Source organism: Gopherus evgoodei, chromosome 2 (assembly GCF_007399415.2).
Source record: "Gopherus evgoodei ecotype Sinaloan lineage chromosome 2, rGopEvg1_v1.p, whole genome shotgun sequence".
In the NCBI taxonomy this organism is placed as follows: domain Eukaryota; kingdom Metazoa; phylum Chordata; order Testudines; family Testudinidae; genus Gopherus; species Gopherus evgoodei.
Window position 1 is genome coordinate 21,865,642 of NC_044323.1, and position 22,773 is coordinate 21,888,414.

The 22,773-nt window shown below is 39.5% G+C and overlaps 1 protein-coding gene across 6 annotated transcripts in view; it reads right to left on the minus strand.

The window, feature by feature from the left end:
* Positions 1-22,773, minus strand: part of DIP2C (disco interacting protein 2 homolog C) — a 479,785-nt gene that overhangs the window by 49,717 nt on the left and 407,295 nt on the right. For 4 of the 6 annotated variants that reach the window (XM_030550131.1, XM_030550129.1, XM_030550128.1 and 1 more), the window contains 7 exons: positions 20,809-20,920; positions 20,568-20,677; positions 20,151-20,281; positions 11,393-11,561; positions 9,775-9,945; positions 2,072-2,101; positions 297-358 (listed from right to left, as the gene is read on the minus strand). In XM_030550131.1, the coding sequence (XP_030405991.1) occupies positions 297-358; positions 2,072-2,101; positions 9,775-9,945; positions 11,393-11,561; positions 20,151-20,281; positions 20,568-20,677; positions 20,809-20,920 (785 nt within the window). The remainder of the gene's footprint in view (positions 1-296; positions 359-2,071; positions 2,102-9,774; positions 9,946-11,392; positions 11,562-20,150; positions 20,282-20,567; positions 20,678-20,808; positions 20,921-22,773) is intronic. The other 2 variants (XM_030550132.1, XM_030550130.1) reach the window with 1 other exon arrangement.

Here is a 22,773-nt window from a genome sequence, read left to right on the forward strand (position 1 = left end):
CCTATTAGAAAGATTTGGATTACCAGTGTAACCTTGAACAAAACAAAAGAAGTAGAGAAGCATACACCATTAAGTGTGTCAACATGCTGTCCACAGTATCTCGGAAGCCTGCAATTATACCAGCATTTTGTTAATTCAGTCATTTCTATTTTAGGTGGCTGGTGGAAATCAGTAAAAATCTGAGGGTTAGTACCACTTTTACAGCTTGATGACTGTATTGTAAAACTGTTCCTGCTATGCACTTGCAAATTTGTCCAATCTGCATATTGTGAAACAAAGAAAAATGGGGTTCATACCTGTCATGTCTCAGTGCCCTCATATCAACATACACAGTGGTGGGATCTGGTCCAGATGTTCCCTGTGAAATGTAACATATTCTAGTTAGAATTTAGTTTATATGAATTTATAATTATATGAAATACAATATATTCTAATTGGAATAACTGTAAAAGTAATTTTACGGTTTAAGAATGGAAAAATTGTCTATTAGTTAGGCTACTCAAATAACATTAATTTAAGGTGCTAATAAAACCAAACTAAAACTGGATTATAAAATATTTTATATTATTTAATAATTATACTATTATAACAATCATAATATTATAACCTCAAAATATACCTACCCTATAACTGTTGCCTTGTGGCTTGTGAGAACTTCAAATGATTGTACTAATTAAATGTCAACATAAGTTTTTTTTGCTTCTAAAAGGTTGACTATTCAGCACATTGATGCATACAAAAATACATTAAATGTTTTGTCATATAAAGGAATGCTGAAATTGCTACGGAGACACAGTTTAATGGTAAAAGCACGTGGTCAGGAATGTGAAACATGATTTGTTAAGAATCTTCCACACATGCAACAGAGCATATATTTAAAGCTAAAGATATTAAAAGGCAGCACACATGACATGAACTGATATGGACTGAAGATCTATAAGCAATTATTCTGTTCCTTATCAGCTTTTCACTTTATATTTTTACTACCCATTTGGTGTCATAATATTCTGTTACTCTGGTAACAGCAGACTGTTTTTACAGTGGTTTTGTACTCTGCAATGATTTTTCCCTTATCCAAGTGCTTAAACTCATCACCATGTATAATCTGAATTTCCTATTTCTAGTGATCTTTTCTTTGCTACATAATCCACTTCACAGCGAGGTAGAAAGCTAGAAGAACTGCACAACTTTGTTTTGGAACAACGGAATTTTGGAAATTCTGTTCTAAGCAGCTTAATGTTTTGAACACCAAATAATAGTTACAGCACCGCCTATATCGGTTACTTAGGTTTTCAAGGAATATTACAGACCATCAAACCACAATGTCCTCTAACCACTTTAAGATATACAGTACAATGTATTTCTTAGAAATGGACATACTTAGAGCTAAAAGAATTAAAACAAATTTGCTATTTTAAGTTTCTACTGCAGTGCTTACTGGTAGTTCCACAATTTGTTCATCACTGAAAACTGTGATGATGTTCTACAAGTAAACAATTTCCAAACCAAAAGGAGAAAAGACATTACTAACAATATTTACAATACAGACACTGATCAGTAACCCACCACCAAGATAGTCAAAGAGAAACAGCGCTGCACATGCACGTTTGCCTCTTTAGCTTGTAATAATACAAAATATACGATACATCTAATCTAGCCATTAAAGATGTGATTTTCTGTCTACTGATAAACTCAGCAGTGTAACAGACTAGTGCTGAGTGGAGAGCTTAGTTCGAGTATAGATGAATGTGGAAAAAAACCCTAAAAAAACTGTTACCCATAATTTGTTTTAAAAAAAATAGATTGTGACCAATTTGTAAAATAATGGAAACAGGTTAGTTAGAAAATTAAAGACAACCATCATGGCAATAGTTATTTTCAGTATGAATGAAATAATAACTATAGCCAGCTAACTTTTCATGAAGTCTGCATCCAGACAGAACTGTACTGGACTTGTTCATAATCGCACACAAAGAATCTGATAATCCTCAAATCTCCAGACTCAATTTCTAGTCTGTCCCACTGTTGGAAGCTGATAGGTGGGTATTTAGGGAACGTGAAAATCCCCTACCTGCTCGGCCAGCTTCCCCAGCCTGTGAGGCTATAGCAGCAGGAATAGCAGGGATGAGGGAGAGAAGGAAAGAAAGTAACACAAGACAAAAATAATAACGACATGTGGGAATGAAGGGTGGGAGAGGAAAAAAAAGAGAGGAAATGCAAAAAGCGGGGAGTAAAATAAAAAGAAAAACAATGTCAAATACAGGAATCTTACAAATTAACTATTTTACCATTAAAGGCTTAAAAAAAAAAAAGTAAAAAAATGAGGTGTCGATATTTTAGTACAGCAACAGAAGAGACAGCAACAGACTGTTAACCTTAGACAAACAGATTTAAGTGATTTTAGGGCACTACAGACAATGTTAGTAGACAATTCAGGTTAAGCACGCTAACTTTCATGTGAAAGTGTAAGTAAATATTATAGACTTGCTATTTTAAATGCACATAAATTCAAACATGGGCTCCAAGTTTGCCATTACTCTAACAAATAAAGGCTGTTAGTGATTAATTTTCTCCCTTAAAAGCAGTAAGTATTTCTGGGTTTTGTTTTGTTTTTGGCAAAATTAGTTGGCAACGGAGGAAAAAAGGATACTTACACATTTTTCACACAAATTAACCTGCTCATAGGGTAGAATAAAATCAAGTCTTCTTGTATAGTCTGATTTCTATATGTTCAAAACTAATTATGTAACTCGGTACTACAAAATGCCTTCATTCTTTGTCCACAAACCCCGGAATGCAGGGTGTGAAGCAGTAAAAGTAAATGCTAATAAAAAGCAAATAGTTCAACATCAAGATTCAACATTACAGTGAAGTAACAATAAAAAATACAGTGATGATTATTCCTCTGTTACTAAGCCTGTTGTTTCAGACACTCTGGTGATGGAGCAACCACTCACTGTGCTGGCATGTGGAAAATCTAAACTCCGAAGGGCAGCATGGGACTTGACCTATGATCGGTGAAGTCAGACAATTCCAGGAGCACTGGAGAGCGGTGCTCTGCTTTAATAAAAATATTAGTGCCCACAGAACTAGACTGTCAACTTCTTAGCCTATAGGAAATTGCCATAGCAACAGCTAAAAATTGGTATATCTTGAATGAAGGGGAAGAGGGAGCAATTTTAAATAGGACATGTTTGAATATTACATTGCTGCCTGAGAATAGCCATTGCTGCCTGAGAATAGCCATATAGATAACGATGTGTAAGTTTTACCATATACTATAAAACTGCAATTAAGCATAAGACCAGCTTAAGCGCAGTAAGTCCATGACCAAACATATATACCAATGTGAAAATGTAATACTCCAATTTCAGAGGTGACTTTTAAAAATACCCTAAACTGCCCTCATAAGGTTTTTCAATATGAGCTCAATGGACAATGTTTGAAATTTAATTTTCAACACTGTCCTCTAATTCTGTGGATGTATGTAAATCTGGTAGTTAGATAACTGTGCTACCCACCCACTATGCTCATTGAATTAGAGGGTGGGTTGAGATCTGGCTGAAACATTAACCCTGTGTACACAAATTCACATCTATTGATTAGAAACGAGATATATTTTAAAAATTCTTCTTTACAGTGGTAATATAAAGCCAGCAAGCATATCCTTTCTTGTGTATGATGTTTAGAAGAAGAAAAAAACCACTCATGTAGGGATAAATCTTTCCCTCTAAGACGTATGTGCCTAACTTCTACTGAAGTCAGGGACAATTGTGTATGTACAATATTGCCAACCACAAGTGTTTAAAAGTCATGAATCAGGCAACTGCCATAGCTACGTTAGTTAGGGGTATGACACACTTCTGACCAACATAGCTATGCAAACACCTTCCAGTGTAGATGCAGCTATGTCAACAGAAGAGGGCTTCTGTTGACATAGCTAATGTCATTGGGGGAGGTTGTGTTTCTACCCCAACAGAAAACTTCCTATACTGACATAGGCTCACTGATACAGACGTAGCCTAACATAATTCCAGCAGATGGAGATGTAAGAAAGTCACTCAATATCACAACTCAACAGAAAATCTCTAGAGTTGGCAACACTATCTGAAGGACTTGTACAAATGCAAGTACAAAATCATACATGCCAAGAATCTACCAGCATTTGAAGAAATATACATAAAAAATGAATAGTCCTCTATCAGAGCAGTTCTAGTTCTCTAAAAGAAATCCCACATTATTCCTGGTGTAGGAGATCTGCAGAAGTGTGATCTTTTACTAAGGAAAAAGATACAAACAAGCATTGTCTCCTAAAATATTTTACTAATAGAATTCTCAGTCAAAGCAATTAATATGTAGGTGTTAACTGGAGTGAAGCATCAATATACAGTTTTCCTCAACTAAAAAATACTAAATGAAGAGTCCAGTAACTTTTCTAATTATAGTGCAACAAAAATGTACTTGATCATTTTCTTCCAAAGGAACAAATGTGGCTGAAGGCATTTTCTTCTCCAGTGGAGTTTAATAACAAAGTGATTCTTTGGAAAAAAAAAATTATCTCAAGGATAATTAAGCATGGGAGTTGTAATTAGAACTTCAATGCCTTTTTGTGCCACTCCTTCCCTCCCCCCACTAAAAACTCAATAAATTCCAAGTATTTAAATGAAAGCTAGCTTACAACGCTAAAAATTCTGGAGGGCATCTCTGCCTTGGTAACAGCTCATCCCTACTTTTCTATTTCTTTTGAGAATACTAAGGAAATTGTACATGACAAGTAAAATATGCTATACCAATCTACTTATCTCAGAAATACCTTTACCAATACCTATCTGACTTTTAGTAATAAGGTGCTAGATTTGTAAAGGCATTTAGGTGGCTACGATTTTCAAAAATACTTATCTGTATCTTTAGGTGCCTCAACACCTTTACAAATCTTGCTCTTAGTGACACACAGTAATTCTGTCTAAAATTAGACAGAAGGAATATATTCAGCATCAGTGTATTAATCCCATAGTATTCCATATGGTGCAATACTAAGATTACCATTAGTTTACTAGTATAAAACTGTTTTGTATCAAGGAGATTATTAGGATGCCTGCCTTTTCCAAGTATATATATATTCATAAAATAAGATTGATAAACATGCTCCAAAATTCGTTATTTCTTCTTTACATACCACCTCACTTTAAAGGAAAAAATAGAAGAAGCTTGTTCAAAAAATCAGAGAACTTTTTAGGTAAAATGCTTGTGTCCTTCATTTGTCACTAGTCTGAAAAGAGGAAAAATTAAAGAAACTAGCAATTCCAAGATAACTAGATGAACAATTTAGAACTATTTACAGAACAGAATTGTTCTGTTGCTGAAGAGTGCTTCCAGAATACGTGTGTTATTCAGTCAGTGACTTCTAGCAAAAGCACGCACACTATGCATTCCCTACATGAACATAAACAGAATATGCTAAGCCGCTGAAGACCCTCTAATGAGACCCTTCGGAATAATCAACGTATAGGATCTTCTATGGATGGAATTACAGTAAAAGAGGAATAAGAGATTGAATCCAAGTCAAATAAAAAGGTAACTCACTCTGAAGACAATCAGGATAGGCCTCTCTCTGGAGAAGTGGCAAGTGGTGAGCACGAACACCTCTTGATAAAGGTAACACCTAGGTGCAAATTTTAGGAGGAACCTCAAATGGGTCTGGCGACCAGCCTTACGGAAAGTAAAGTTTCAATGACTATATATTGATAGATGTCAATAATTCCTCCATTTTCTTTCATATCATGATTACAAAGTAGGAGGGAGGATTACACCAATTGTAAGAATAAATACAAAGGCAGATCCCACTGGCTCAGAAACATACAAAAGCATTTTTCTGAAGCACAGCATTAAGACCCCAGCAAACAAGGACCACTTCCTGAATATGCTGAAGAGATGCTAACTTAAAGAACCATGCTGAGAAAGGATTAAGACCCATTCTGCTTTTCAACCTGCCATTTGGAAACAATACTCTCTTCAGAAGAGACACCTGCATACTACAAACCGTAGGAACTGCTATACTGAATCAGAACAGTAGTCCACCTATCCCAGAATCCAGTCTTTGACAGTCGACAGTACCAGGTGCTTTAAAGGAAGCAGCCCTGCCAAATATTCCAGAGGATTTTGGCATTATTACATTTTCTATTGAAAGGCCATATATTGCAGTTGCTTTTATAAGTAACGGCTCCATTATTACATCAAAACACACTTGACATCTTCCTTGCTTAATTGCTTTAAGAGCCATTCTGCCCATAAGAGTGACTTACAGAGCAATGTTACAAGCATAGACTACTTCAAAACAGTGGTTAAGCAGGTTTCCACACAAAGCTATTTAAAAAAAAATCACCCACACACTTTTAATTCTCCTATGGATTGAGGTGCCTGCTGTTAAGCTATTCAAGCACACCCAAAGATCTCTGCCAACCTGAGTAGCCACATCAGTTCTCTCCCGGATGTTAATGGGCTGGGCTTGCCTCTTATTTTGTGCTGCACACAGCTTAAATCTGCAGTCAAAATTGCTAACAAATATTCACTTGAGGGGTGATCCCATCTCAAGAACTGTTCTATAATGTTGTGCATTCACAGAACTCCCAAGGGCTAAGTTTTGGTCAGGAAGCCAACATACATACATGTTCTAGTTAAAAAAGTATCCCAAATAAAATTCAGTATTGATCAGGTTCTCAAGTGATGGGATATGCCGGCCATTTCTCTGGGTTAATTTGGGCTTCCATACACATTAGGTTCAATGATATTTTTAAGTTTGACTGAAGGCCTAAACTATAGAACTGGTCAGTGTTCTCCCAACTCATCTGCTGCTTTTAGTGCCAGTCTGGTCTTACTGAAGTGCCTTGTATACCAAGTGAGGCAGCCACCAACAGCATGATGTCAAACTCCCTGGGGACTGGTGCAAGCCTGAAAGGAAGATCTCCATTAGTGGCAAGTGACGCCTCCCAGCTTACAAAGGGAAGCTTGTCCTTGTTTTTTACAATGCCCTTCATGGCCTGTTCTCATATGCATCTGAACACAGAGTGAATTCAAGCAAAGCTTTGAAAGAGAGAGTCTCAGGGATGGAGCTTCAGGGACTGAAGGGCCACGAACCTCATGTACTTGAGAAGTTTTAGGGGACATTTAAAGCAGTCTGCCATGACAGCAATGCCATACTTTTCCCTGACCTATGTCTCCCACCCCCACCTCCTCCCACAAAAGGAAATCCTGCTGCCATTTCAAAGTCGAAAGTGATGCAGGAAGCATAACCAGCAGACTCTTAGTAAGTGGCTAGTTCATCTGATTCTCCTTTGTTTTCTTGACCAGGGAATTCCTAGGTTACTTTTTATGGGAAAGGAAGTGTTCTGGATCTACCTGCACAGTAAGTATCTATAGTACCTAAATATTCCCTGATATGCAGCTTTTAAAGTTTGGATGTATTCATGGTGAGGGGGTAAACTAAGCCCTATTTGCTAAATGGAGCTAACTATCAGCTCTCCAAAAGAAAGCAGGATGAGGATCTCTTTGATGTAAGTTTCCCAGGATGACTTTTTTTTTTAAATGAAAATTTTGATTACTTGTTTTATTAGGTTTTCCCATCTCCCTTATAGTTCCAGGTACTCGAGAGAGAGCAAGAAACAGTTTCCTCGCAAGGGTACAGAACTCCTTCAACTGGAAAGATCCCAAAGTCTAGAAATGTAAGTCAATATTTATTAAGTGAAATAGATCATGCAGATGTCTGAGTTCACAACATTAACAGGAGCGTTTCTAAACACAACTACTGTTTGACTCCAAGATCTTACATGTATTAAGAAGAAGGGACATTCATTCTAAAAGGATCCAGGTACAGTGTATTGCTTTTAGGAGTGCAAGAGATTTGCTTGAACTTTTACATGCCGGGAGACTATTTATGACAGTAATTAGAGAATGCTGAATTAGAAGAGGGCTACCTCCAGAACAAAGAATGACTTTTCATCTTACTCAGTTGACTATAGCTTTGCCTTATATTCAGTAGTGATCATTAAAATTGCCAACTAATTTAACTCTGGACTGAAGGGATATTAGGTTACATGAGAGGTAGAGAAGTGGCTCAACTCCTGTATTCATTTTCTGTTGACATGTTGCAGTAATGAGGTCACTTTAGACCAAAGTCTGATGAAGGCCTTGATTATTCAGTTCCCCGCAACAGCCCAAGGACAAAGCTGGGGATAAGGCACAGAAGCAGTGGCCTGTGCTGGGCTGCTCTCCGATACTTGTGAAGCGTTTTTCGATGGCCTTGCCTGTAAAACAAAGTGCTATAAAAATGACGAGTAGCAGAAGAGGAAGGCAAGTGCATTATTTGCAGTACTTCTGCTCAGATGTGTCTTTGGCTTCCATATTTGAGCAAGGCTTTTGCTACTATCTTGAAGAGATCCCCAGCATGGAGCAGTGGTAGGTACAAGAGCTAAAAAGGTACAACAGCCTTTGCTGGATGCATGTGGATTATACTTGCAGACTGGGGGACTGTAGGCTGCAAACAGTCACCCTGAAAAAGACTTAGTGGACATGGCCGATAGCCCACTCACAATAGGCCTAATGTGATTCTTGAACGAGTGGAGCAGGAGGTTATATTACCTCTATATACGGCACTGGTGAGATGCTGCTGGTGTCCAGTTCTGTTATCCAGACTTGGAAGGGATATTGAAAAATGTAAAGGGTTCAAGGAAGAGCCATAAGCATGAGAGGTGGACTAGAAAACATGCCGTACAGCAGGAGACTTACGGAGCTCCATCTATTTAGCTCACCGAAGAGAAGGGTTAAGCGGTGGCTTGATCAGTTTAAATACCTAAAGTGGAAAAGATCTGATAGTAGAAGGCTCTTTAGTTTAGCATACAAAATCATAACAAGATCCAATCACTGAATTTGAAGAGAGACAAATTCAAACTGGAAATAAAAAATAAAATAGAAAAATTGTGCTTTTATACTAAGGATAATTAAATACTAGAACGTTTTATTAAGGGGTATGGTAAATTCTCATTACTTGGACTCCTTAAATCAAAATGGGATGTCTTTCTAAAAAGATGTGATTGTACTAAAGCGCAAGCTATTGGGCTGGATGCAGGAATCAACAGGTGAAGATCTAAGATCTGTGTTATAAAGGAAGTCGGACTAGATGATGACAGTGTTCCTTTCTGCCCTTTAAATCTATTAATCAACAAAGCTGAATGCCAGAAGCAGAGAATGCAAGATAAATCCCAGGTTCTCCTCAGACTCCTCATATGGTGACAGCTGAGTTTTTCACTGTGTGACCTACATATTGTAGGTAGAAATTATTTATCTGATTAAAGTAAGTAACTATTCTACACAAAGCAGGAAGCTACTTTGTTTTAAAGCACATAAAGAAAGCACTTGGAAGCAGGGATATGCACTACATGAATAAATCCCAACTAGTTTTGTTTTAGAGTATTGAGAGTACAAGTTGTATCATTCTGATACACTTTACTGAATTACAGCACATCTGGGGCAGAATAAATGCTATGAATGTATTGTGAAGGATGAACAGTGTTCATTGACAAATGCAGAAGTGTATTACTTGCATATGAAAGGAGAACGTTAAGTAACAGATGGATTTGCTCAATATGCTTAAAGAACAACTAAGCAATCGACCAACATGAAACATGATGAAACTTCCAATGCTTGACAAGAAAATTGCTCATTGATAACCATTTTCTTAGTACTAGCAGTTGTACAAATTTAAGACATGGAAAGTCTTACCTGCAAACATATAGCCAGGTTAACTCTACAGCCAAATGATGTGCTAACAGCCCGTGGATGGAGACCCAGGTCTTTAAATAATTTTGAAAATGACTGAGTGAGAGCTATTCGGGGCCGTTCTTCTGCCACGACGACACATGTCCGTACGCGTGAGAGGTCCAGTCCCCTTCCCTAGGAAGAAGTTATAACATAGTGAAAGCTACAGTTAATCAATTTTGAAACTGTGCATCAAAACATGTGTTAAACACATTGTGAAACAAAACATGAACACAAGAATATAGGATTATAATACTCCGATTCCAGCCTTTCATGGAAGCTGGATGGCCAACTGACACATTTATGGTTGATATGGAACAGACCTACTTGCCTGGAACTTCTTCCCTAGCATTTAGAAGGAAATCGGTCACAAAAAAGTTCTAGAGGGAAAATATGCCAGTATCAAGTAACAGCTCAGGACTGCAATGACCAGTGAACTGGAAGAGTTAACTGTCCTAGGAAAAAACTGACTGGAAAATTATTAAAGACACCAGGGAGGGGAGACAGTGTACACAGCCTGAGCACTACCTAACAGGGCTTAAACAGAATAATGGGAATTCTGAATTATTAAAGGCAGGTTTGACATTTCACAGCTAGTTGCGTGTGAGAGGCTACGAAAATACTGATATTAGAAATGTTACAAGTTCTACATATACAAATTTCTGCATGTGACATGCATCCAACGAAGTGGGTATTCACCCACGAAAGCTCATGCTCCAATACGTTTGTTAGTCTACAAGGTGCCACAGGACTCTTTGATGCTTTTACTAAAAGGTGGGAACTGTTCTAGGCAAGCTGTAAGCGTGAATCACTATAAGATGCACCTATAGGTACAAAAGGATAAGGTCTAGTGACAAAAAGGAGATGAAAGGAAGAAAATATTGAAGCACAAAAACACTGTCTGGCTCCAAGCTCCTCTGCTTCACATTGACACCACACTACCTTCCTAAATTACTTTAATTCTGAAAAAGATACACAGCTGTCGGTAAATGAAGGCAGTGACTGACATCTGATCAGTTAAACCCTTTTGCAACTGAAGAGAAAATAACAGATCTTTTAAAAGCAGTTACAGTTAGTTAGAGAACTGTCTAGAGAATGCATAGCAAAACATTTATCAGGTTCATAACAAAAGCATCAGTATACCCCAAACTGAAAAAGATTAGAGCATTTCTGAGTGCTCTAATGTGTCAAAACCAAACAAATATTTAACATATTTACTAGAGTAAGTTATACATACAATATGCAAGTTGGCTAATACACACAGTTCTGACTTTTACAACCCTACCAATCGGCTACAGATTTGGGCGGTACAATAAACACAAATCTTAAAGATTTGGAAAGCCTCAAGAAATAAACTCATCTAGGAACCTAATAATCTGGAAAAGGGCTAGGAAGCAGCAGGTGGCAAAAGCTAATATACAGCCTTTGGCAAGGAATTACACTGGCTGTATTGAAGATTTCCTTACTCTCTGATTATCTTCTCCTCAATGGATGGGTTTAACACACGCTTATTGAGCAGAGAACATTCCTAACCGCTATACAAATGAAATGTCACACTATGAAGAAAAATGGAATTCCTCACCTTCAGCGATTCTGTTTGTGAACCGAGTCCCTTGGTACAAAGCTCCATGACGGAATAGGAACAAAAAGTGTCTCTCACTTTGTACTGACTCACAGCTAGAAGCCATAGAGCAGGATTGGTCTCCAATTCTGAGGGAGGAATCAGAATAGACTGGTGTCCTGAATAAACGCTGCAAAAATATAAGATTTGTTAACACAGACTAGAATTCTGTAGATGAGATGATCACAAACTAAAATGGGTATTCTCACTTAAGTGTAAACTTTAACAACAAATATTAGGCACAACATGTTTACATCTCACTAACACTGGACAGCTGTCACAGCTTTATGTTAAGGGCTCAATTCTGCCCTTTGTTGCACCCATATAATTCAAGTGAAGTCAGTGGAAATATAGGCAGAACCTAGTTCTAAATTACTAAACCCTACAAATTACAGGTGGCCCTTACTGCTAGAAATGCATGGAAGAGCACACCGCTACCTGGGTTAGTAGCATGTAAAATATGCATCGGCTGATAAAGCTTTATGGTTGGTTATTACCATTTAAACATTTCTTGAACAGAAAATACAATACCTTCTACTCGCTGAGGAACTGACCCCACTCCCATGGAAATAAACAGGAGTTTTGCAATCATTTTCAAGGGGCCAGGATCGGGTCCCAAATTAAAAGTAAACTATGCCTTTAAAATTTTCTCCATAAAATGTCATGAACTTTTAAAAATGAAATGCCATAGCCCTATTGTATTGCATATACAATATTGTATATTGGCTCCCCAGTGCACAGTTATACTGAGATGAAGACACTTGGTAATGTCCCTAAAACAGAAACTTATGCCAAAGGTGCAACACTAATTGTTGCAGAATCATCACTGACAAATTCTTCCTCAGAAGTGTTTCCTAAATTGACAGTTCTCTCCTGTGTGCCCTGTGACTATCAGACAGGCAGATTTCCCCATCAATTTTACAGTTTTTCCTCACACATCTTAATTTGTGATTTGTGCATCTTTCAGCTTTGACACGTCACAACTGAATACAATAAAAGATGAAAATCGTAAAGGTTCTCACAAAGGGTAAGTTTAGAGGCAGTCAGCTCCAGGAGTCACTCAATGCTGATGATGGGGAGAGCACTGGTGCTGGAAGGCATGTTTAGCCCTTTGGAGACCAGGGGAGATTCTGGCTCCTCTGAAACTTGAAAATCCTTCAGTACCACAAACTTTCCCAGTACCAAGAGGGGGTAAGCTATAAATTCCATGTGAAAGCAGAGAGCATCGAGGTTGACGGTGTCAACACGCCCAGTACTGACAAACTCTGTGCTGAAGTGAGAAGCATCAAGGAAACCAGTGCCAGTAAGACTGGTAGCATAAGAGCTGATGCTGAAATAACCACTGGTAGCTTGGCATCCCAGGATAGTATCAAAGCCTTGGTACTGTGCTCCCTCAGAGCTCCCAGGGTACCTGATTTGTGACATGGGGTCTTCTTAAAATGGTAGTGTTGAGGTGAGTTGGACCTCTTAGTGAAAATGCCCATCAGGGATCTGTCCCTGGCTTTCCCAGAGGAATGTTGATCTTCTGTGGATTTAATTTTAACAGTCCTACCAGAGTCTGAAACTGAAATGACAGTCAAAGATGGAACCCGGAAGCTACTGGATCCAGAATTCACAGAGATACTTCTGGACTGCAATGGAACTTTTCCAGTGGAGTCTGCCCTTTCCAGATCAGAAGCTACACACACAGAGCAATCCACCAATCTAACATGTCTCTCTTGCCTTTAAGGACTTACACACTGAACATTTCCTGAGTATATGAGCTTTCCCAAGGCAAAACAAAGCATTTGGTGGGCCCATCATTAAATCAGAATTGCTGCCTCGCAGGTGGCACAATACTTGAAGCTGGGTGACTTGTGATGGGACACTACTAAGTTGTGGTGTTGGGAAATAGATCCAACTGAGGAAAAAAGACATAATATGGAAGGTAAAAACTTCCTGAAACCATTAAGAACTATCAAAAAAATTGCCAACAGGCAACTCTTTCCTGTCTAACACTAATTTGTACATAATTCACAACCACAGATAAGAAAACAGGATATGTCAAGACATGGACAATAAGGAACTGTGTCTTGCAGATGAGAAGGACTGGAGCGGTAGATGGGTGTGCTCTGCCCCTTTTGCCCTTGGTATGGGAGCACAAAGGCACTCAGGGCAAAGAACACTGCTGGACAACAGACTCCAACCCCAAGCGCATGTGCACTAAGAGTGGACTATGTATGGACAAGCACTCAGAGTTGAGGAAGTTCAGCACCATCAAAAGCGGTGCCCCTCTTACCCCCCACTTACTTCAATGCCTGCTTTCAGGCACTCTAGTTTAAAAGTTTTGGCCAGTCTTTATCTTGTATGCAACAGACAGACAGACAAAGAGAGGAGAGAGCTGTCCTGCACAAAAGGAATTTTTCACTGGTCTTCTCTGAGCCTGTGGCTGTCTTCCTCAGTTACGCCAGGAGAACTGCCAGGAGAATTCTCCTCTTCTCTTGATAGGGGGGGGCCAGGTGCTTAGTTTTCGACTGGAAAGTCCGGTCAAAAAGGGGACCTGACAGTATCCGGTCAGATCTACTGACCAGACACGCAAAAACCTGTTACTGCAGGTGGGGGAGGCACCAAGTCATCACTCGCGCCAGTACTACTCAGCCAGGGCCACCTCCTACCTGCATCAGGCAGCTGCAGCTCCCAGCAGCAGTTCTGCAGGCAAGTCCCTCCAGACTCGGGCAGGGGAGAGAGGGGAATAGCAGTGAGCAACCAGGGCAGAGGGGGAAGAGGAGCGACTGGGGAGTAGGTCCTGGGAGGAGGAGGCAGGTCAGGGACAGATCCTCAGGGGGAAGAAGTGTTTTTTAAATATTACAAAGTTGGCAACCTTATCTCCTGATCTGGGACTTTTAGGGCCCCTTTATGATGCTGCAGCCCATTTATTCTGGTGTAAGAATTTCACCTCAATGCTTATCTTCAAGTTAGGCCACAAAATGTAGAAGATGAGAATGGTCCCTCTCCTCCTGCAGTTTGGAAAGTTGCAATTCCACCCCTTGAAACTATTGTTTCTTGTTCACTTCCTCCACAGCTACATCCATTTGTTTAAGAGAAAACTTTGCAGGACCTCACTTTTGCTGTAAAAGTTACTTGATCAATTACTCCAGTTACCCATTCAGGGCTGACAGGAAGTGCGCAAGAAGAAAGTAGCTCTCATCGCACTTCCAAAACAAACATTCATATCACAACTCCACAGCACACATTGTAATCCAGGGGTGGGCAAACTTTCAACCCCCCGTTCCCCACCCTCTGACTGCCCCACCCCCTATCTACTCCCCCACCCCCTGACCACCCACCCCAAACTCCCCTGCCCTCCATCCAACTCCCCCCCGCTCCCTGCCTCCTGGAGCACTGGGAGCCAGCCACACTACCACGCAGCACAGAGCACCGGGTCAGGTGAGAACTCGCAGCCCCACCGCCCAGAGCATTGCCCTGGTGGTGCAGTGAGCCAAGGCTGAGAGGGAGGGGGAACAACAGGGGTGGGGACAGGGACTAGCCTCCCAGGCCAGGAGCTCAGGGGCAGAAGAGTCCCGCCGTAGTCTGCCCATCTCTGCTGTATTCGCTGAATGTGGTCTTAGTGGACTGGAAAAATACAGCTCTTATGGTCCTGATTTGCAATTTAAATCTATTCCTGTACCCAAATGGCAATTAAGTGCATCTCTATCACTGTGGAACTAGACTAAAACATTGTTACTGACCTGCACTAGCAGAGTCTCAGTTTTAGAAAATTAACTATTATATCATTTTGGTTTATACACACACACACACACACAAACACACACACACACACACTCTCTCTCTCTCTCTCTTTTCTGTATTTTGATAATTAAAGCAGAATAACTAGAGGGCTTAGCTTAGTTTGGCTAATACACAATTCAGGAAAAATTTTATATCTGCTTTATCCTCTGTTTCTGTTTTAAAGTAAACCCTTAACACGGAGGCACTACTCCAATAAATGGTGGTCTACACATTAGGACAGGGGTATCTTAAGTTCAGAAAGTAGTTTAATTGGATTTAGTTTTGATTTTATATTTGGAGAAAAGTGTTTGCTTTTTAAAAAACTATTATAACTTAGAGATTTAAAAATGCAATGCAAAACGAAATGGCAGGGTCAGCTTCTCAGACTGGAAGACAAGAGTTGCAAAGGAAACTATGAAATAAATTAATCAACAAATCACATCATGAATTCCCCCATGAAAAAGTAAGCACAAACGGCTAAAAAGAAGGGCTTTTGGATTAGTGAACTCACATAGGCCTGATGACTCTGCTGCCATGCCTAGGGTGCATCATCCTGTGACAAAGATCCCAAGGAAACCCTGCTGGAGTATGCAGCCAGTTCATAGAGAAGCTGGTAAATCCCATTTTTAAGAATGTATAGCTCTGCTTTGCAAGGTTTATTTTTGTTATTATTTTATACTCTTTAGGACATAAAATAAAACAAACTTTGCAAAACCATGCAATATACTCCAGACTTACCAATGGGCTGGCTCCAGTGGGCTTTCCTTAATAGCTTTGACGTCACAGAATATTGCATTCTGGGACGTCACAGCGAAGCAGGGCAGCACAACTTCTAAGAACCTACGATGGGGATAAGAGGTTAGTTTTTGGTGGTTTGTAGAATGAATACCTCCTTCGGCCTAGTTAATGGAGAAATTAAATATGCATAGCTGAAGTGACTGAATTCAAAATTTTAAGTTGCATTTCTTATTTAAGAGACTGCATAAAGGAGCCCATTTTCTCTGCCTGCTCTGTATCCAATATAAATTGCTACCATTTGCAGCCCCTTAACCTTAAAAAATAAAGACAGTAGGAACTGACCACAAATCTCTATGGTAGAACAGCAAGTGTTAGTGTAGTTAATGGCAACGACAACAGACTGCACAATCTGTATATTTAATTTTACATCCAGATATCCCCCAGAGGCAAAGCGTGGCATGTTGAAAGTAACAATCACCATTTGGCACGTCAGTTACAAAGAGTAAACTGCATGCTTACTGCATGCTTAAGGAGGTGTTCAGTGCTTCTACAGAGCATCCTAAAAATGACATTCACTCCTAACAACTAGTATGAGATGGAAGTCAAATCTGTGCAGCAAAATGAACCACACTGGTTTCTCATGTCAGCTTTCTACATATAACATAGACATAATCTATTTGAGCTGATTATGAATTTTTGGATCAAAATGTTTGACAGAAAATGTGGTTTCCAAAAGAAAAAAATCAATGTTTTCTGCAGGAAAACATCAATTTTGCTGACGCCGTTTGATGGCCCATCAGGGAAACTGAAGCAAAGTCAGTATAGCCAATCCCAAAGCTTAGACCCCGAAAATCATGAGGTTTTTTAAGAGTAGAGAGAGGTTATACTGCATTCATCTTTTTCATTTTTGAACTCCCCCTGCCCACTGTGTGCATGTCAAGTCCAAATTTGTAGGGAAAGCTGATTTTGGCTCTCAGTGGACAATCCAACTGAGATCAAATTACAGAGCTTTATATAAAATGCTGCCCTAATTACACAGAGCTTCCAGCTTCTCCCCAAACTAGACTCTAATAATTATTTCTGTATTCAGCCCCACATCGGCCTCGTCTGCAACCTTTCAGTTAATTAAGCAGCCCCTCCAGCCCCACATCAACTGTGCACATCCCGATACATAATTCCTGTCCCCACATGTGCCCCAGCTCCTAGAATCAAAGAATATCAGAGTTGGAAGGGACCTCAGGAGGTCATCCAGTCCAACCCTCTGCTCAAAGCAGGACCAATCACTAAATCATCCCAGCCAGGGCTTTGTGAAGCCTGACCTTAAAACCTCTAAGGAAGGAGATTCCACCACCTCCCTAGGTAACCCATTCCAGTGCTTCACCACCCTCCTAGTGAAATAGTTTTTCCTAATATCCAACCTAGATCTCCCCACTGCAACTTGAGACCACTACTCCTTGTTCTGTCTTCTGTGCACCTCTGCTCCTTCTGGAGCTGTAGGATGTCTTCACCTCCCTTCCAGGTGTGGAGTGGCAGCTGAGGCAGGATCCTTTTCTCCTTCCCAAGCCTAGCGTTGCAGTGATGGAGAGAGGAACAGATTGACCCAATTTTCACAAGATGAAAGGGAAGGAGGAAGCACAGCTGCTCTGAGCTGCTGGGCTCTTTCCACTTCCTGTAACCTCCCCCCTTGTGAAAATGGTATGGGCTGCTCCTTTCCCCACAGTCCCTAATCCAAATTCTCTCAGGTCCAGAAGGGCAGGCAGGGAGAAGCATCTCATTGCTTGCTCTTCTCTAAAAGGCAGCCAATTAGAGGGGGTTTCCGAGGGGGGGAGATTGAAACTAACATGAGGGTTGGAGCTACTCATTTATTGAAAGAATGGCTCCAACACAGGCCAAAAATCACAATACTCCTGAGAGTTAACAGCACTGGGAAATATTTCCTTTTTGGTCAGGTCAACGTTAATCTGTGTCTGTCTGAGCTGACATGGTGTCTCATGGAAGTTGTGATTTGTGTCTGTCCTGCTTATCCTGGCCCTATGGTCCAATTGTATCTCCCTATTTTGTACTGCAGTCTTCCTGCTGCCTGAGCCACTATGGTATATCCTGGGAGATGCAGTGTGGACAGGGAGAATAAGGGCACAAGGCACACATGAACTACAACTCCCATGAGGAACCGTGATGGTTCACATGGACCCAGATTCATGTTGAGGTGAGTCAATATTCAATGTTTTGATGCTGGTATGTCGAAATATTTAGCTTCAACAGAAAGTAGGCAAATGAAATGTTTCAACAATTCCAAGGCTACATTTTTTAATGAACTTTTTGTTTAGCAAAAAAGTTAAAATAATTTGAAGTTCTGTACCAATTGGGGATGAAAACAAGACGTTGAAATATTGAAATTTCCTGCAAAATGATTTTTCTTCAGCTCTAGCCCCTTTGTTGACCTTGAAATAAGACATCAGAGCAATTATTGTTTAAACCAACAAATACACTGGATCCCATAAAAGAAAGAAAAGAAAAACCACACACACAAAAAGACTAGGCTAGGATAACATTTTAAGGTATGGACCTTAAGAATGCAGCCATGGCAGCGCAAGCTGTGGGATGGTCTAGCTGCCTTGAGTACGTGCTAGGACTTGGACGGTATGTAACTTGGGAATGTAGCTTCTGCGGTTACATTCTTTTTTGAATGCTAACTTGAGGACAGCAAGTGTGAGTGTCTCTCCTTGAGTTCGGAATCACACTCACAGCTCCAAGCAAAGACATTGTCCTATTTGGGAATGGCAGTGGCCTGAACTAAGGGAACTATTTCAGCTTACATTTAGCCCAAGGTTTGTATTTTGTAAAAACAAGCTTTTTAAAGGAAAGACCCAGCAAAAATTGTTTCTACACTTTGTTTTTAAACAAACAAGGTTTGTTGAAACCAAAATTCTGCCACTCTAAAACCTGAAAGCAAAACTGACTCACTGATTTTTCATTGTCCAAGTTCAGATCAATGCCTTCTGTTGCTTTATACCAGAACAGTTAATGTTACAGTATTATAATGATTCCCAGTGTATCAGTTCCAGATTATAATACAGTAATTGCAATACTCTTCATTCAGAACAAATCATTTTTTAAAAAATATTTTCTAATTGCTGTTTTTTCCCAAAAGGTTAATAAGAGAACTATCTCTGAGGCTGTAAGTGGATCTTATGCTAAGATAACGTGCTTGAAGTCTAGCAAGCACATCGTTTATGCATCTTATAAATCATAATTATCTGGTGCAAGACAAGTCCCTGTACCGTTAACTTTTATTTATTTATTTTTTTACTGCTCCAAGCATCTAAACAAAGTGTTGATTCCAAGAGGATGTTCACGTTTAATTATAATTTAAATAAAAACATTTATGCAAGACTATATCATTTGTAATGCTTTAAGTTACCTTAATTTCAGCACGGTTTTAAAACAGTAACACTGCACTTTCAGTGAAATGTGTCAAAACGTAATAATTCTAGGCTCTAACATTTCTTACTAAAGAATGATTCCAGCTACTTTTTCATAGACCTTCCCTGTACCATGTTTTCAATTTTCTTCTATAAAGCACATTGTTTTTCATTTACATCTACCTACATGTCTTAAAGTAAAGCTAAAAGTTAATGCTTTTACTGCCATCCCTAGAGTACAGAAATCCACAAAACTGTTAACTACGTTATAAACGCCCCACTAACTAGTGCTAATAAAATTGCAACATTTTTGTGAAAACATTTTGCTGCTTTTCAGTCAGCTTTATTATTGCCAATCAAAAATCTCTCTATTATCAATTGCATCTTTATGTACCTTTAAAATTCAAAATTAAATAGGTCCCAAATGGAGAAGTCCTAAAATGCTCCAAGGAAAACTTGTGCTTCCAAAATAGAAAGACAAGATGACAGCACCTTCTCAATGAAATTCCATTGGAGTACTATTTCATATTAAATAAATATAACAAGAGCCTGTCAACAGATGACTCATAAGCAGAGGGAAGGAGGGCAAGTGGGAAATTCTAAATATCTGAAACCATATCTGAGTAGAATGAAATGTATTCTCTACATATCTTCTGGCAATTTCAATTGCCTATGTTAATTACAAAGCTATTAATTGTTCTCCACCATCTTCCCATTACTCAAGTCAGCTTGTTCTTTTGTTTTATGGTACAATGGAAATGAGATTTTAAAAGTCTGAAGAGAAATCTCACCTGCAGAGGCACCAGAGGACAAACCCAAGTCCACAGTAAGGGTCCAAACAGATAGCTACTTCTCTCGAGGGGTAAAGCTCACACTGCAGCTTAATAGAACGACAAAAGGCACTAGTGGCTGCATGAGACATCTGGAAGACAAGACAGTAATTAAAATGATAAACTATGCTATTCTGCAGGTTCATTCCCAAACCACTGCCATTCCTGAAATCAGGAAGAGGAACTCATGTTAAAACAACACGAGTAAATGGGTTTTAGTTCCCTGTGCGTTATCATCACTAACATACCCTGTAATTCTTAAATACCACAAAATTTTTTAGAATCTTCCAGACGACAATGAAATATGATTGTATATGTGCCCAAATTGTTTGGTTACATACATGACAAGAACATTTGTTTTTAGTGTGAAATTCCTACCTTCACCCCAGCTAGCATTCCAGTTGTGGACACACTAAAATCAAGATAAGCCAGTGTGTCAGGGTTAGAAGGTTTGTAGATCTGAGCAGGCCGCTTCTTTGGCAAGTCGTCTAGGATAAATAAAAAATGAAAATGTGCATCTCATTTTTAATGACAGGCAGTTCACTGCATGAATGTCTGAACCATGACAAGTTCAACTGTAAAACAAGACAGGGCAGCTCTAGCTTTAATACTTACTTACCTGTATCTAGTACAGGAGGCCATGTTCTGACATCCACTGCTGCTGCCGCCTCTCGTGACCGTAATAATTTACATATTAATTGTGTAGTCATTAAACAGGCAGAGCGACTCACCTGGGAGTTTAACAAACAAAAGGAAACAGAACACTCATTACTTCACATATAAAACTGAGTAAGACCATGATTTATATTACAACAGAGTATGTATGTAAGTTTACCAGTCTTATTTCCTGTGATTAGGAGACGGGAACATATGCCAAAAAAGGCAGACCTCTGAAATTTCAAAGGGTATACAGGACTTTTACAAGACCAAGTAATAATTGCACTTTGCAGCAAATTGTTACACTGAAATTAATGGTGCATTAATAGGGGAGAATTGCACTTTTTCCTACACATCATCATCCTGGGAAACCTGTAGTGAAGGTTATGACAAGAATATTCCCTAAGTGAAGGCAACACTTGTTTATACAAATATTTTAATAAAATGAAAACCCAACTTTACACTTGCAATGCTCCAGTGGCTTCACCATATTAAATCAATAACTGTGTGCTAGCCACATGTCCATGATTCCTCCACTAAATCAAACAAACAGGATTCGCTGCAGGATCACTAGAGACTTAACACGGGCTCCATTTCAGAGAGTTCTGGTATTTCAAACAGTAGCTCTAAAGCAGTTATTTCTCAAGTGACAAAGGGCTGGTCCACACTACGGGGGGGAAATCGATCTTAGATACGCAACTTCAGCTACGTGAATAACGTAGCTGAAGTCGAATATCTAAGATCGGATTACTCACCCGTCCACACCGCGCGGGATCGATGTTCGCGGCTCTCCCTGTCGATTCCGGAACTCCGTTGGGGTTGATGGAGTTCCAGAATCGATATAAGCGCGCTCGGGGATCGATATATCGCATCTAGATGAGACGCGATATATCGATCCCCGAGCAATCGATTTTAACCCGCCGATACAGCGAGTAGTCTGGACGTAGCCAAAGTCAGTTTACCAACTCCTCTTTGCCTACACTTGATTTTAGGCTCTAGGGAATTTACATATGTTGGAGGTTTCTCTGTGTTTGAGAATGGGCAGTCAGTTTTATATAAAGAAAACGTGATACTGTTTGAACATTTAATATAGTGTATTTAAACAAAAGCCCAAATACATTACTGAACATTTTAAATCCAGCACAGAAACAATGTAAAACAAAGCCCTTTTCTTTCTTTCCCACTCTTTGAGGATCTGTGAAGAGAAGTCATGTAGGTGAAAGAGTTCCTAATGAATGTATTCTTTGTGGAATCTGAGCCCCTTTTGGTTCCACTGCACCTTAAGCTGTTATCCCCAACACCTGTGCCAAGTAATAACCATTCTGTGCACTACTATCAACACTGTTAGCAGAACAGATATCCTTTTTCAGGCCTCCAGCGTGGAGAAAAAGGCGACTGGAAACTCCCAAACTGAGAATGACTCACTGTGAGTTACTCTAGCACTGAACTTAGTCCAAATAGTTTCCCATTTTGGTCCCAAAGAGACAGTCTGGAACTACACACTGGAACATTTAACTCCCACCTTTTGTCAACATGAGGAAATCAATCCTTGAACCCCACATTTTCAGCCTCATATGCAAAAAGCTCTACCACGGGAGCTGAGGAAATCTGCCGCTATCAGCAGTAATCATACTGATCACATCAGTGGCTCTCAGCCTTTCCAGACTACTGTACCTCTTTCAGGAGTCTGATTTCTCTTGTGTACCCCAAGTTTTACCTTACTTAGAAACTACTTGCTTACAAAATCAGACATAAAAATATAAAAGTGTCACAGCATTGCTTCCTTTCTCATGTTTAACCATATAATTATAAAATAAATCAACTGAAATATAAATACTGTACTTACATTTCAGTGTGTAGTATACAGAGCAATATAAACAAGTTATTGTCTGTACAAAATTTTAGTTTGTGCTGACTTTGCTAGTGC